Here is a 16,745-nt window from a genome sequence, read left to right as displayed (position 1 = left end):
TTTTATGCACCAAAAAACTTGAAAGAATTGGTTTTCGTCATCCATTCCATATAACTGGGTTTCATCACCCCACCTACCCCCAGTCAAGAATGTCACCTGCAGTAGAGACAAAGTATGTTTAAAAACAAGAACGTAGGTGTAAAACCAGGTACTCCCCATTGAAGGAGACAGAGGAACAAGGCATCTTTGAAAAACAGGTCTTAGATTCTTTGGAACAATATCCACACAGCCCAAATCATCTCCAATTCAGCTGTGCTGAGAAGCCAAGTAGGTCACAATTGTACTGCAATTATTTCACATTTTGGAAAGTATTGGGTGGATTCTTTTCCTTTCTCACAATTAGTTAATGAAGATGAAGCAATCATAACCAGCTATGTTAAGTAACCACACATAGGATCTATAGCAGATGACGAACGAACCACGTAGCTTTGCAGCTTGCTCTTTTAAGCTGACTACACCAGAAATCATCATCTAAGACACTGAGTCTGAAATAACCTTTTTGCTCTCGTCACGTGCAACCACAGCAGATTCATGGTACTCACTGTTTTCCCAAATACATAATTAAGTGTTTACACATAGTGGCTACATAGTCATTGATATACTCCTCAGGACTGCTGGTCAAAAGAATTATTACAAGCAACTACCATATATTAGAAAAGGGAGAGAAGTCTTCAGGTTTTTATATGATGAATTGAAAAAACAATCTTCCTTCTTTCCCCTGTAAGCATAAAGATGAGCAAATTGAAAAGATCATCCTGATAGACAAAAATAGTATTTTTTACATTGCACTGCTCCAGCATCTCTGGAATCTGAAGACCAGCTGTTAAAAAGCAATATTATAGTATTTTTTGAGGGCTTTTTAATTTTGTTTTGTTTTTTTTAAATCAGGCTGCCTTACAACTCAAGCTGAGAATATCGCCAGCAGTGTGTGTTTGCCTCGCTCAAAGGCAGAGTGCAAGGGAACAAACCAGTGGTAGGACCATTATAACAAGTCCACCTTGCTTTACTGGATCGAAGTAACTGCACTGTTTGTTTATCCACGTATATAAGGCTTTCAGAGTGGCTGCAGCAGAGACAGCAGACATTCAGCACTCCTAACTGCAAACAGCTTAAATTATGTAAAAGCAAAGAGATGATGTTTCTCCTGTCTTTCACAGTAAGATCACACAGCTCTAGGACCCTTCGTTGTCTCACGGTTTATCACTGCAGGCTGTTACTTGCAGACTTGATACCAAGCATCTTAAAAAGCATGCCTAAATATTATTAATGGACACTATACTACTTAACAAAAGCACCTATGCAGAAAAAGATCGCAGTCTGCCACAGTAACAGTTTCAGATGATCACGTACTGCAAACTACTGGCAGTACACCATTTTCTCTACAAAGAACACAGAAAAAGAACATTTATTTGCCCATTTTGCCTTTCTATTTTCTAAATGCAGAAGATGATCAAAGGAAATGGCAGGGGCAATGCCCTTAAAGGGAACAGCATCCCACCTTTGTGCTTGGCTGGGGCACCTCCTGTAGAACTGACTAATGAAGTTGGCATCACAATTCGATACCAGGATCCTGGAGGAGTTACTTTACATATTGTATGAGCACACATACATACACAAATATAGATAATTAGTTACTTTATATTCTTGCATAAGGCAGGCAGCACATGCCCTGTATCTGTTTAATTCTTCTACCCAACAAAAGTCCGTTCTACAGGCAAAATAATCCTTTGAAGAACAGCAAAAGAAAAACATTTTAACAAGTCAAGCAATTTGAGGAAGTGCCTGCATAATGGTCGTAGCTGATCATAATCAGAAACACCACCAGAAACAGATGCATATGGTAAAAACACATTGCTCTCTCAGGCTTTATGGAAACACTGTATCAAGAAGCTGTGCTACTCACTGCAAACCTACTGCAAACCCACCACATGCAAAGAGAAAGAAGTCAGACACTGAAATCAGAATGACCAATACCACAGTGCAAGTTAAACAAAATAGACATTACAGTAGCAGAGTGACTTTCGTGACACAAAAGAAACCTAGAAAATGCCTGGATATTTTGACCATAACACTCCTAGAACTTAAGTTCATTCACTACAGCAGTGATGAACTATCCCCCCCCCCCCCCCCAAAAGCAAGCACCACAGGTTTTGAAACCAACACAAGCTCATTAAAATAAGTTACAGGCATTATATCCTGACATTTACAAGATGGAGAACAGAAAGCGACAACTGCCCTGGAACACAATTAGTCTCTAATTTACCTTCACTCCCAAATTCTAACTATATTTACTGCCTAAGGCATTGTTATTCCAATGCCAGCAATCTGTTGAAGTTCAAGTGGCTCTAATATTTACACAGAAGCCTTGGTGTTCATGTAAAACCAACTTCTACTGACAGCCTGAAAAAGGGCCAATACCTGTCCTACATGCAACAGCATGCCACTTTGCAAACAGTGATCAGCTTAGAACAGTTACTACCCATAAGCAGAAAGATTAATCCATCACTTTGCTAGAAAGTTCACAAAAAAAAATGTATATATATATTCTCTGCCTACCCTCCCACATGAAATAAGTTTAAAAAAAAAATTTAAAAATCCCATTTCAGTTATTTTGTTTAGTTTTACTGCAAAGGCAAAAACTGACTAAAATTGTCATTCTGCTCTGTCATAAAAGAGCTCTGACTGAATCCTGACTGCTGAGACCCCACCCAGAACCTGACATGTTAAATAATCTATTTTCCAAGTCTTTAATCATACTCATTCAAAACTTATCCAAGACTCTAGTTATTGTAATGAAAACCTGCTACACCTATTAGAAGCACAGCATAACCACAATCACAAGTATATTACGTTTGTTCATATTAACATCCAGCTAGCCTCATAACAAAAAGGCAAAGGAATGCAAGTCTACCTAATGATTCCTACCAATGGTAGTTATGCTACCAAGTAGTCCCGGCTCTTTTAAAACTGATTGTTTTTCCCTCCTTTTCAATAAAACTAAATGCAAAAGAACCTAAATGAGGAGATTTTTACTAACTAATCAGGTTTTTACTAACTAATCAGGATGAGGAAAAGAGGGAGGGGGAAAAAAGTCCAGGCTCGGAACCCAAAATCTATTAGCTTTTAAGACTAGCTTTGAATGATTCTTAGCCTGAATGCAATGAAACTGCTGCCAGGGCAAACATACTATAGTTCTGGAAAGCATATGGAAACACATTCTAGAAGCATGAATAAAATTACAGTGGCATTTATTAGGTACCCATTATTCTTATTCTGTTGCATTTATTACTAGTGCTCTTGAGGAGAAAAACACCCCAAGCATTAACTGGCATTTCAGCTCTGTGCACAAAACTCTATTCAGACTCACACCCAACCAACCAGTCACTTGGGTTAGCTACTCCCAGCTATTAACTACCTTGTAAGTCTCCAACATCAATGGAAAATGCTCCCTTTCAATGCTACCACTCCTTAGAAATTCTTTCACAAATGCTGCCTGTAAGAACCATCAAAACACTAAGCTGCAGTAGAGATATACTCCTTGTGTAGGTAGCGCTCAAAGCTGTTTGAAAAATATACTGCTATTCTATCACTACATAGAGTATTTATTGCAAGACAGATCACCTTCAAAGGCATGTCAAGGAAATCTGATGAGCAACATAGCATTTCATAAATAAAATTCGACTTTGTTAGTTTGCCTGTTCAAAACTCAAGCATTACAATTTGCTACAAAGATATAAACAGCGAATAGCAGCTTCATTGATGGGGATCAAGACAGAAGATCTCTAGCCAGTGGAAAGACTATATACTGGAAACAACTACACCGTAGGTGTTAACCATGTAACTGGATCTGAATCTTGGTTGTAACACCTTACTTTCCTCATTAAATGGAAAAAAAAGAAAAAAAAAAAAAGAAAAAATAAAAGAAAAAAAGTCACTCTCTTTGCTGGGAGGCAAGCATATTTTCTTATTCAGTCAAGACAAGGACATAATTGAGAAGTTTCTGAAGATACATGTGCAACAGTCCTGACCATGTGTTCAGGCTGGACAACAGACAAGAACCCCCAAGTCTCACTGTCACATTCCTTTACCACAACAGGGAAAATAATAATTCAAATTTCATCTACTTTATGTTACTAATGAGATTTCAAGAGAGATGTTAATTGGGCTTGACACTCCATCCTTTCACGCAGCTCTGCAAATGTATGTTAGCATTCTTTTAAATATAACTGTAGTATGAAAAAGTTGTCTGAGACTCAGCAAAATTCACAAATTACTATTTTGTTTCATCCTAGAATGTGTTTTTAGTGACATGAATATCAAATGAACTTATCAGAAAGAAAATACTGTTCATTAATTTGTATTAAAAATTAAAACTTTCCCCAGCTTTGATGACAATACACATTAGCATAGCAATTTCCATCACTTCACAAAAAAGATTTTGCAGAAGAAAGTCTATTTCAGCTGACTGCAACACCAGATGTTTTGGTGACTTTGAGAGTACATTATTTGCTTTAACAGACAGCATTAACAACTGCTACCATTTGTTAGAAAGTGGACACTATGCAGAGAAAGATGACGATGATGATGATTCATGGGATAAAAAAGGTTTATTGTGTGGAACAATATACCAAGAATGTAAACTCAAATCAACTCTACAGAAACAGACAAAGTGAGTAAGGTCTCCTGAGTTGTTGCAAGACCAACACCTAGAAGTACTGAGGAGACTTTATTCTTGTATAGCACTCATACAAGTGAGATCTCTAGAGATCTCTTCACCGATCTCTACAAAGCTTAGGCAGTAATCTAGGTAGCTCTAGCAACCTAGTGTGCCATGAAATGAACCACAAAAGTTACCCAAAGGCTAGAAAAAATTCTTCATAGTGTGTGCTCCAAGTTTATCAGTTAACAAAAAGAGAACAACTGCCAAGGCAGCTAACAATCTGCACAAAGAGAAGACATCAAGCACTAAGTTACTGAACCTAGCAGGGAAAAGCACAACCTGAACTCATTTCTAGGATCTCAGAATAGATAATTTCTAACAGAGAAGGGTGGCAACTGCAACCGCACTAACAGATTTTCCATCTGAGGGCTTCAGACAGAGGTTAGATGCCTTTCTGGTAGACACCAGAGAGGTAAACGGCTTACTGGGCTGAATACCTTGTCAGAGAACACATCCTATACAAGACGGGAGCTGAGACCAACAAAAGTTACCAGGCTGTCCCTTCCCCAATGAGCCATGAATTTGTGACAATTTGTATAAATGTTACGTTACTTTGAGACACAAACATTTCCTTTTTTTACAGCAAAGCGTGCAGGTAAGACCCCTCTAGCAGGCGTTATGTTATGTATGTAATACCATGCACTTGGTAGTAACAACAACTACCTCCTCGCCACATGCCATACAGTAAGACATGCATGAGAGGAGTGACAACACTCCAGAATTCTATGCAACCACTACAACTAGCACTGTGGAAAAATAAACAAGATCCCTAAATTTTCCTGGACCGAAAAATGAAGTACACACCCTTATGTACAACAAAACAGGAAATATTTAGACCTGTAGCAACAGTAAGAGTCTAACATCTTTGCAGGGCTGAAAAAACCAAGGATCATCTTATGACTGGAATATATGACCTTAGCAGATCACAGATTAAAAGACCCAAATGATATTTGAATCCAGTATCAAGCAAATTCTTTTTCTAGATCTAATTGAATTGTAAATGGTTGAATTCATGTTCTTAAGGAAGCCTGGCTTTATATGCTGGAGAATAATACAATCAGGAAAAAAAATTAAAAAGTTAAAAAGTTAAAAATTAGGGACTGGAGCATTTTTCCTACCGGAAGAGGGTGAGAGAGCAGGGGCTGTTCAGCCTGGAGAAGAGAAGGCTCAGGGGGGATCTCATCAATGTATATAAATACCTGAAGGGAGGGTGCAAAGAGGACGGAGTCAGGCTCTTCTCAGTGGTACCCAGTGACAGGACCAGAGGCAATGGGCACAAACTGAAACACAGGGGGTTCACTCTGAACATCAGGAAACACTTTTTCACTGTGATACTTGCCCAGAGAGGTTGTGGAATCTCCCTCTTTAGAGATATTCAGAAACTATCCAGGCACAGTCCTGGCCAACTGGCTCTAGGTGGCCCTGCTTCAGCAGGGGGGTTGCACAAGATGACCTCCAGAGGTCCCTGCCAACCTCAACCCTTCTGTGAAAAATACTAAAATCAATTTTTCAAAGATATTGTGGTATAGAGTAGTAGCATGGACATTAGTATAAGAGATGATCTGCAAGGTCTGTAAATCAGGCATTTGTAACCATTACTATCATCCCAGACTTGTGTCAATTAAAAAAAGTCAATAAAAACCACCTCTAAAAATCCTTAGATGATGTGCTCCCCACACCAACCCACATGTATCAGTTTTACAGAAAAACATTTTCAACATGGAATATAAAATTTGTGGCAGCCCAGCGACCTTCAGTGGGGTTTCACACCTGGGTTTTATGCCTGAAATTTCTTCATGTCTCCAAAAAGATACAGTCAGCCTGCTGACAATTATTCATTGTGCCCATCAAGTGACATTATCAGGCAAGGAGTGGCATCCAGGTTTCACCTATTGATTTTCAGTGAACAAGTTTGGACAGTACTGCTTTAACATCCCAGTAGCAATTTTCAGTTTGCTCTGGCAGATAAAGGGAGTTTAATGTAAATCTCTATTTTCTTTAGTTCTAAGCAGATGGTCACAGCCATTACTAAGAAAGTAACGATTCTGTACAGCTCCAGTGCAAACGAAATGTTTAAAGACAAACCCCGAAAGAAAACTCAGTAAGAGCCACAAGGGATAAGGTACAAATTCAAGTAATTCTTTAAAAATAAAGTTTGCATGTGCAAGTCAGAAATATAAATGGTTAAAATAAAGCTGATACACTGCTGACTTTACATACAGACTCTGTCTATAAAGTTAAGGGAAGACAGCTACAGCTTTGAAGTGCCTTGGTGGAGAACGAGTCCACTGCTAAATGCAAGCAACTGTAGTGTATCATTCAAACTTAGACGAGGGGCATAAAATTTATAATTATTTGTTTTGTTACAAAAGACTTCATTTTTACAGTACACAGAAAACAGTTGGCCTCTGTCCCATAAAAATTGCAATTTGTTTGAAAACAAACAGCAATGCTACAGTGTAAGTCAAAAGTAAAATTCCAGATAAAGTATTACAAGCAGTTCTCAATGTAAGAAATGTTGATTTCACAGAGTAAATGTGGACATATGGATCACCGGATCACAAGCACAGCAAGAATGCAGTTTTAGTGAGCATTACAAGATAGCATAAGAGAAACCGAAGTCATCTCAGACTTCATAGACATTGATGGCTTTTAAGAAAGTCTAGAAAGAGGTCAAAATATTATGGTGCACAAGTCATTAATGTGATCAAAGAATTACTTAAGAACTTAAACAGATTGTCAGTATTTCCTGAAAAGACAGATACAAAAAATTAGTTACATCTATTCTTAAAGCTAAAAAGTGAGATCACATCTGCCAATACATATTAACTGGCTGAATAAAGCAATACAACATAGAGCAAGGATCTCCAGGTTATATAGTCTACAACCGTCACAGGCAACAATGCCATAAAGTCTTTTGAGATGGAATATGAACAATTCAAAGTCAGTTATGCTGTTCTGCCTCATGGAAGGCTATTCACTTTCCTGCTGTCCAGAAAGCTTTCCCGATTTTCGATATTGAAGAAATTTAATCTCATTTATTTGTTCTTGTACCAGCACTGTCCCATAATTTAACACTTCAATCCAACTCAGCTTTCTACACATGCTCTCATGTGTTATGCTTTGCTCCTAGCTCTAAGTACACTTTTATGCAGGTTCTGCAGTCCTCTAGCCATCTTAAATCAGTTTGAATTTGCATTTTTTAAACATAGTGAATCTGAAACGTAGAGAATATTCCAAAAAAGGTTCTACCAAGTGTCTTTTAGAATGGCACAGTTCCTATGTTGTATTTATACTGCATTGCTTATGAAGTAACATTAGCATTTAAACAGTTTGGAAAATATATATATTTGTAGAAACAAAAATATTTTTGCATAGAAAGCATAACTCTCTCTAGTCTTTGCTATATTCCTACAGTACTCTTGAAGAACCATTGCCTAGGTGTTCTGTGGATTGCAAAGGGATGAATTATGACAAATTTCAGTTTGCATTAGAGATAAGAAAGAAGGAGGCAAGAACCACAGAAATAGCTTAATTTTTGAAAGCTGAAGAACTACTTTAGCTAGCAAATTGCTTCTGAGAACATCTCAGAAACAGTGAAAGGAAAACTTTGAAAGCAGAGATTGTATCTTTAATTAGGCTGCAGGTGAAATAGTTTTATCTCTGTGGGAGATGGGGGAGGAGGAAAAACAGGTAGGGTTTCAAGTGTGTACACTGTTTCAAGTCTGAGGCAGAATGAGTAAGCTTCAGACTTACAGACATTGGCAACAGTTGCCCTAAGAATACCTCACCATAACTGCTGAAGAGGCAAAGCCAGTTTAAGAAGTTTCTGCTCTTCTCCAGCTTCTTGTTCCCAGCTCAGTGCCACAGTCTTGTCACATTTGGCTGTGTCTCTGCCAGATAAATGTGGGGCAAAAGGGGTTGGAATGTCGGGGGGAGTGTCAGTTTGCCTTTCTTTACTTTAAAAATTATCTGCAGTGATTTAGTTTACAGAAGCAGAAACCAGCTGTACCAATGCAGGCAATGTGCACAGTAAACGTCAACATGCAACTGGGAACATGAACCAGGGGAGAGAGAGGTGAAGTTGTACTGACTGCTAGGCCACTGGCACATCACAAAAGGGGCAGATGCTGCTTCTGACAGTCATCAGACCCTTTAATGAAGCCACCAGATGAACACAGCCGAAAACTCAGCACAGCAGCCTAGTGCAGCTGCAGAACACAGGCACTCTCACCAGCCACAGGCAATGAGAAACTTCAGATGGAATTAACAGGTATGTTTGAGCTTAATGGCCTTCAATATTTTTCTTCCATATTAATTTACCTAACCATTTTTTAATCACATGGACTTTTGAAAGTGACACCATCCTGTGACAAAGTCCACAGCTTAATTATGGGCATATCTTTATATTTGTTCTGAACCCACTTCCTGATAATTTAAGGTTCCTGTAAGACAACAGACAGTAAATCATTCCTCCTGCTGTTCGTGGGTGTACAGACCTCTAACCATACCCCTTTCCCCTCCCCAGCTGTCATCTTCTAGCCCAAAGACTTCGCACTTTTTTATTGGTTCCTCATGTAAAAGTGGTCTATAAGCTCACTACCCTTACTGCCATTCTCTCCTTCTTCTAGCTCCAGCACACCTTTTTGAGACAGGAGGGCCAGAATAAAACACAGCAGTCAAGATCACTTTGCAGCTGCACAGTGACATGAAGCTTCTTCCCTCGTCCCCTGCTTTTTCCCAACATGCTCCCCCAGCAGGTCGTTACAGTCCCTTGCCATTTTTCACCCATTTGCTAAGCGCTAAGCTGATGTTTCCCTTGAACAAGCATAACTCCAAGATGATTCTGAGAACAGGGAGTCCAGAAACCACAGCTGGGTACGTAAGGTCATAAGAGCTTTGCGTTTCACAGTGAGTTTCATGTACCTTGTTATCAGCCAGCCACAACCCACCTGAAGGTCCTCCCACAACTTTCTGTAGCTGCCGTGCTCTAACAGCAGCAGCATAGTGCCGCTAATATATTCTGTCATACCAGTATTCACCCCTTCTCCAGTTCATTTATAAAAGAAGAAATACCAGACCAAGCAGAGACCTCTTCAGGACTCCACATGAGATGTGCAGGGGTGGGAGAGAAGATTTTAGTTGGACACATGGCTCATGCTTACTGAGTTTGTGATTTTTATTAACCAAGAGAAATCAAAAGTCACAGTCCGTGGGTTGTGACTAGCTTCTCTTCCTCCAAAACACTTGAAGCACAAATACAGTACCTTGTTAGCTTCAGATAACTCATTGGAACCTGTAAAATTATTTTGAGTCTTGAATCTTCCTGAAGTCTTTGTACAAAGAGGCTAAGGAAACTTGCAGAAGGAATACGTCCCTCACAAAAGGAACAAAATCATGTGCAAGGCCTTAGCTAAACTATCCACCCAATACCATTCACGTAGGAATTGCTGAAAAGCATTGTAGAAAATAATTAAGTCTGACTCTTAAAAATGCTATCAATGCTTTTGCTACACGCCAATTTTTTAAATAAATTGTTGATAATTTAACTGCAGAACCCCTCGATCAGCTTTCTCCAACTATCTGAAATGACGATGCCATTACTAACACACCATTCACCATTGTGTCAGAAGAAAAAGTTGCAGATTAAAAAATGCAGCAATTTGAAAAAAGACAATACAAAAGTCCAAAACCAAAATTATAGTACCGAGTTGTGAAATGCAGCAAAAATATCCTTCTACCTTAGGACCTGTCTGCACAATCAAATCTAAAGCTTGGGATATGAAGCAATATTCAGTACTTTTTTTTTTTTTTTTTTAAAATATGTTGCAAACAGATTCATGGCACCATAAAACTCAAAAGCTGCATCCAAGAAATAATACTCCAGGAAAAAAGCAAGGCTAGAGACAGTGTTTTTGCTACATAATCCGAAGGACTAAAAATACTTGCTTTTCGCAGTTGTCTTCTCAACAGGTTGCAATGGAAATTTTTACAGGCATCTTAGATTTTCTATCCCTCACTTTGTAAATACTGAGGATCAAGATAAATGTAACACACAAAAGCTTCCTTCAAATACAGACACAGCTTTCCATCTCCATTACTGTACTGTAAACTGAGCGGCTACATTTTGGGATTGCAATTCAGTTCTACTTAATGTACCTTGTGCTACCTCCCACAAAAATGGATGTTCTCTACATGTCTTAATGAACACACCTGTATAGACTCCTCTGTGCAACACCTGTAGCTAACCAGTCAACAGAAAAGCAGAAAAGCAATTATTTCATATTTAATGTGTCTTTCCTAATCTAAACCCCCTCTTTTTAGGCAATAGAATCTGTCCCTAACAGGTACAACCAAAACTCAAAAGCTCAATATAATGTTTCCTTTAGTTATACATCAGCTGTATAAAAAATTACTGTCAAGCTAAGCCAAAAATAAGTTCAGTGCACAAAACAAGGATACATAAAAATGGTAACCTTTTGCGCTGGTTTTGGCTGGGATAGAGTTAATTTTCTTCATAGTAGCTGGTATGGGACTCTGTTTTGGATTTGTGCTGGAAAGAGTGTTGATAACGCCGAGATGTGTTAGCTACTGCTGAGCAGTGCTTACATAGCATCAAGGCCTTTTCTGCTCCTCACCCCACACCACCAGTGAGTAGGCTGGGGGGGGGGGACACGGACAAGGAGTTGGGAGGGGACACAGCCGGGACAGCTGATCCCAGCTGACCCAAGGGATATCCCAGACCATATGACATCATGCTCAGCATATAAAGCTGGGGGAAGAAGAAAAAAGGGGGACATTCAGAGTCATGGTGTTTGTCATCCCAAGTAAATGTTACGCGTGATGGAGCCCTGTTTTCCTGGAGATGGCTGAACACCTGCCTGCTGATGGGGAGTGGTGAATGAATTCCTTGTTTTGCTTTGCTTGCGTGCGCAGCTTTTGCTTTGCCTATTGAACTGTCTTTATCTCAACCCACAAGTTTTCTCACTTTTACCCTTCTGATTCTTTCCCCCATCCCACTGTGAGGGAGGTGAGTGAGCGGCTACATGGTGCTTAGCTGCCGGCTGGGGTTAAACCATGACACCTTTTAATAGAAACCTAGCTTTTCCAAATGGCACTTTTTTAGACTAATCTGTATCAAGATTTTTAGGGTAAATACATTAGTTACTATGAGAACAGTAACTCTTGACTCTTGGGCAGTTACAAATAGAGGTAATTTTTGTAGAGCACTGCAGGAAGCACCAAGAATTTTCTAAATCCTCTCTCATTCTAAGAATTCTCTGGACGATAACACTGCATATGTCAAAGCAAATGCAACCCCAGCTTGTCAAACTGAAAAATCATTGGTATCATTCTACCCCCTTTAGAGGGAGGGAGGGAGGGAAAGCCTCCTTGGTACACTGAAAAGTCTCATCAAATCATCTCCTGACTTTGTTTTGTTAGTGAGGATCCCACACTCAGATCCCCTTCTAAAATGAATTCATTCTTTATTTCAAACATAATGAATAAATTCTTCAACCTTTTGGGCAGGGGAAGGGGAGAATAGGAGGGCAAGTGGAAGAGATTCTTTTTCCCTTACAGAAGGAAATGACAATCAGTGGTCATTCCTCCATGTATCATAGTGGTAGACAGCAGAAGCAGACAGTGCTCGTTACCTCCAACTTTTACCTCACAGGATCCAGTTGCAGCAGCGTGAGCACTAGCGAGCAAAGGTCCCCGCATATGCGCCTGAAGATATAAACGGCCACAGATGCATCAACAGCCCCTCAACTGAAATGTCAACACAAGACCCCCCCAGTGACAGCACTGTGGACTCGTGCTCAGCACAAGCATAGCTGCCGCCTTTTCTGTCCCCCAGGTGTGCTACTTCAGAGGACCAGCTTTTTCTTTGTTAACAGAAGAGACATGCAAAGAGCAACCATAAAATAGTCTCTTCAAAATCAGCATTGACAAGCAACGCCGTCACAGCGGTGTGACACTAAGCAAACGGGATTGGAGCTCCAAGATGCTGCTCTGCTCCTCTGTTGTCGGGAGAAATCTTCACAAAGGCAACTGTAAAAGCCTGGGCCTAATTATAAAAAAAAGACCTTTTTTCAAGTATCACATTTGCTGTTGTCCTAAGACAACTTTTTAGTGTTGTAACAATACAGCACCCTGAGAATATCATGGGTGAGATTCTACTCATAACCAGTGGGAAAATACATCTTTTGAGTAACTGAGAATTTAGAAAGAATATTATTAGTAAATGTACATTTTATTTTTTTTTAAATTCAGGTGAACTTTTGAAGCTGCTTTTGGAGCTTCACAAAAACAACTAGAAGAGACAATAGGAGATTCCACAAAAACGTTTAGCTCCTCCCTCTCATTGTTTGTTACTGAGATTAACTTAGCAATAAAGACAAATTCTTTAAAACAGAAAGTAAATGCTCAAGATCCAAAAGCTGACCAGTAAGATTTCTCAAAATTTAATCTAAATTTAAGAAGGACCAGGTTCATTTGCTTGTGAAGTCCAGGTTTAAATGCAGAAAAATACCCTTTGCTATACACAGCTGCTTCTTCACCTCTTTCTGGGTTGTAAATTAAACTGGTGAAATGGTATTAGAGAATAAAACTGAAGGCTAAGTAAATATAGAAGATACAAAATTCAGCCCTGAATACTTTACAACACAAACACAGGGAAGCCTTATCTCACTTAACCAACCGAAGATCAATATCCTGAAGTGAAAAGTAAGCAATTCAAATGATTTTAGAAAGGAGGGCGAAAAAAATAACAAGATAGGTAGAAGAGAGACAGAAAAATTCCATTAAGCAGCTGACAAAAAAAAATTTGGTTTTCACCCTTTTGCCTTGACATATTTTATTACAACTACACATAAGTGGTACTCTTTTCCTGCCAGCTTGATTATTTTCTGCTCTTCCTTTTCTACTCTCCTCAAATGAAGTTTTTCCTTTTTTTTTTTTTTAATCACCATGCTAAAGAACTGGAGTGAACCTAAGCTAATAAAACTAAAGAACACAGAACACTTTGAAACAAAATGCTGACACATTGCCAACATTAATTCTGGCCTGTATTTCCAACAGGGTCCCACCAACCCAGCTCAAAACCATTTGTGCCTTGAACATTTTGATTTGAATTCCACTGTACTGGAGTGATCTCACATACAAACTGCAACATTTAAGTTTCTGTCTATTCTTTGACCATTTTTCCATGGATACTTTTCAGAACCTGTTTTAACTTTCATGTGTTTCAGTATTCGTTGTAGCAACTTGATAATGAAATATACAAGTCATTACAACCACATAGCTCTTTCAAAAATATGAAGACAGCATTTATTCCACTTGCAGAGGAAGCACATCCTCAATCTCCAAGCCAAGCTTTACGTTAGGCACTAGGTATTGTATTGGTTTTGTGTGGCAAGGTTTTGGTAGCGGGGGGGGTTACAGGGGTGGCTTCTGTAAGAAGCTGCTGGAAGCTTCCCCTGTGTTCGAGAGAGCCCATACCAGCCGGCTCCAAGACGGACCCGCCGCTGGCCAAGGCCGAGCCAATCAGCGATAGTGGTAACACCCTCTGTGATAACATTTTTAAGAAGGAAAAAAAAGTTGGGACAGACGGTATTCGGCAGCCGGAGAGAGGAGTGAGAACATGTAAGAGAAACAACCCTGCAGACCCGCAGGTCAGTGCAGAAGGAGGGGGAGGAGGTGCTCCAGGCGCCAGAGCAGAGATTCCCCTGCAGCCCGTGGGGAAGACCATGGTGAGGCAGGCTGTCCCCCTGCAGTCCATGGAGGTCCACGGAGGAGCAGATATCCACCTGCAGCCCGTGGAGGACCCCACGCCAGAGCAGGTGGGTTCCCGAAGGAGGCTGTGACCCCGTGGGAACCCCGCACTGGAGCAGGTTCCTGGTAGGACTTGCGGATCTGTGGAGAGAGGAGCCCACGGAGCAGGTTTGCTGGCAGGACTTGTGAGCCCGTGGGGGGCCCACGCTGGAGCAGTCTGTGCCTGAAGGACTGCAGCCCATGGAAAGGACCCATGCTGGAGCAGTTCATGAAGAACTGCAGCCTGTGGGAAGGACCCACGTTGGAGAAGTTCGTGGAGGACTGTCTCCCGTGGGTGGGACCCCACGCTGGAGCAGGGGAAGAGTGTGATGAGTCCTCCCCCTGAGGAGGATGAAGCGGCAGAAAATAACATGTGATGAACTGACCGTAAACCCCATCCCCGTCCCCCTGTGCCGCTGGGGGGTTGGTAGAGAATCCGGGAGTGAAGTTGTGCCCGGGAAGAAGGGAGGGGTGGAGGGAAGGTGTTCTGAGATTTGGTTTTATTTCTCATTACCCTACTCCAGTTGATTTGTAATAAATCGAGTTAATTTTCCCCAAACTGAGTCTGTTTTGCCCGTGACGGTAATTGGTGAGTGATCTCTCCTATCCTTATCTCGACCCACAAGCTCTTTGTTATATTTTCTCTCCCCTGTCCAGCTGAGAAGGAGGGGGAGTGATAGAACGGCTCTGGTGGGCACCTGGCATCGAGCCAGGGTTAACCCATCACAGTATATGGCTTGGAAATAGAATTTTATAATGGAAATACTGAGAAGCTCTTTGCCATAGCATTGCTGGCAACATAAATACCCAAGATTACAAACAATATCATCATGTGAGCATTCCAGGCCAGCCTATAAATAGCAATTCAGAAAAAGCTGGCCTCTCACAACTACAGTGCCTCAGTACAATGTGTATCTGCTAAAAGTATCAACTTAAGTGTGCTCAGTAACAGCATCCAATCAAAATAGGTCTGTCTGAATTTTGTGAATTAAACAGCTATTTACACACCCTACCTCATTTATTAAACTGATAATTCACAGGACAAGCGTGATGCACTTCTAATTGAACAAATGTACACTTTGCATGTGAGAGTTATCAGTATTTGATTTATCCAGGAATATCCATATTCACAAAACTTTCCTTGATAATGAAGTCCTACTTCAGAGCTTCTTCAGAAACAGCATGACTAAGTGGCTGTCTTCATATTGCGATCAGAATTTATGTTCAGAAACGAGCTTAGGATTCCAGCAACAAAAGCAAAAGGACACATGATATTATGCAAAGATTCTTAGAGATAAGATGCTCATCTACCTACACAGATTATAAAAACATACATTCAGACAAAATGATTGCTTAGTACAAGAAAATATACTGTTTTGATACTGTTAATTATTTTTCCAGAAAGAACCACTGAACAACAGATCCATATTAATGGTTATACCATGTATTCATACAATAGAGGGAGTGGACACATTCCTCAGGTAGCAGATCAGTAGCACGCAAGGTTTCAGAAACAATCAGAACTTCCTGAGAGATAATAGAAAAGATAATTCATGTATTACTCAGGATGGGGTTACTCATTTCCTTGCCAAAAAAACGAAGGCATTAGACACTGTTAGGGAAGACAATCACAATTTACTTGAAAGTATTAATGACTTTGAAGTTTATCAATGGCTGCAAATGTCAATTTTGGCTGTATCCATGTGAACTACTAAAGAAAAAACTACTCTTGTGTCTCTGCAGCATGCCTCGCCCCACCTACTTTCTATACTTCAGCCACTTCCGTTACACTCAGTCAACTACTTCATTCACTGTAACAAACCAGTCACAATAAAAAAAGTTGAATGAATGAAGAAAGAGGAAAAAAAAGATGGATTTAAATACATGTCCCAAACTCATTATCTTAATTTGTGGTGGCACCCATCAAGCTGCTCCTGGGAGCAACATGACTGAAATCAGTTCTCCTTGTATGCATGCCCCTCAGCTTTGTCATTATCTTTAAAATACTAATGGAAACGTGTACGCCAAGCCTTTTCAAACTTTTGCAGACCTGTTACCGAATTCACCTCCGCACAGAAGCGGGAGTAGCAAGGAGTGCTCTGAATGACGACGCAGACAAATGCACACCCGTCAGCGAGCAGCAGGCAGCCCCCTTTATTGTAAGGCCCAGAACAAGGACAGGCTGCCACAGCTCAGAAACTAGATCTGGAGA

General features: G+C 40.2%; 1 protein-coding gene across 1 annotated transcript in view; it reads right to left on the bottom strand.

Moving 5' to 3' along the window:
* Positions 1 to 12,442, bottom strand: part of LOC128149252 (kinesin-like protein KIF13A) — a 91,548-nt gene extending 79,106 nt beyond the window's left edge. The window contains exon 1 of the mRNA XM_052804237.1: positions 12,376 to 12,442. Within this exon, the coding sequence (XP_052660197.1) occupies positions 12,376 to 12,442 (67 nt within the window). The remainder of the gene's footprint in view (positions 1 to 12,375) is intronic.
* Between the last annotated feature and the right edge of the window lie 4,303 nt (positions 12,443 to 16,745).

The sequence above is a fragment of the Harpia harpyja genome, chromosome 1 (genome assembly GCF_026419915.1).
Source record: "Harpia harpyja isolate bHarHar1 chromosome 1, bHarHar1 primary haplotype, whole genome shotgun sequence".
NCBI classification, from domain to species: Eukaryota; Metazoa; Chordata; class Aves; order Accipitriformes; family Accipitridae; genus Harpia; species Harpia harpyja.
The sequence above is the reverse complement of the archived record's forward strand: the minus strand, read 5'-3'. Positions and strand labels throughout refer to the sequence as shown.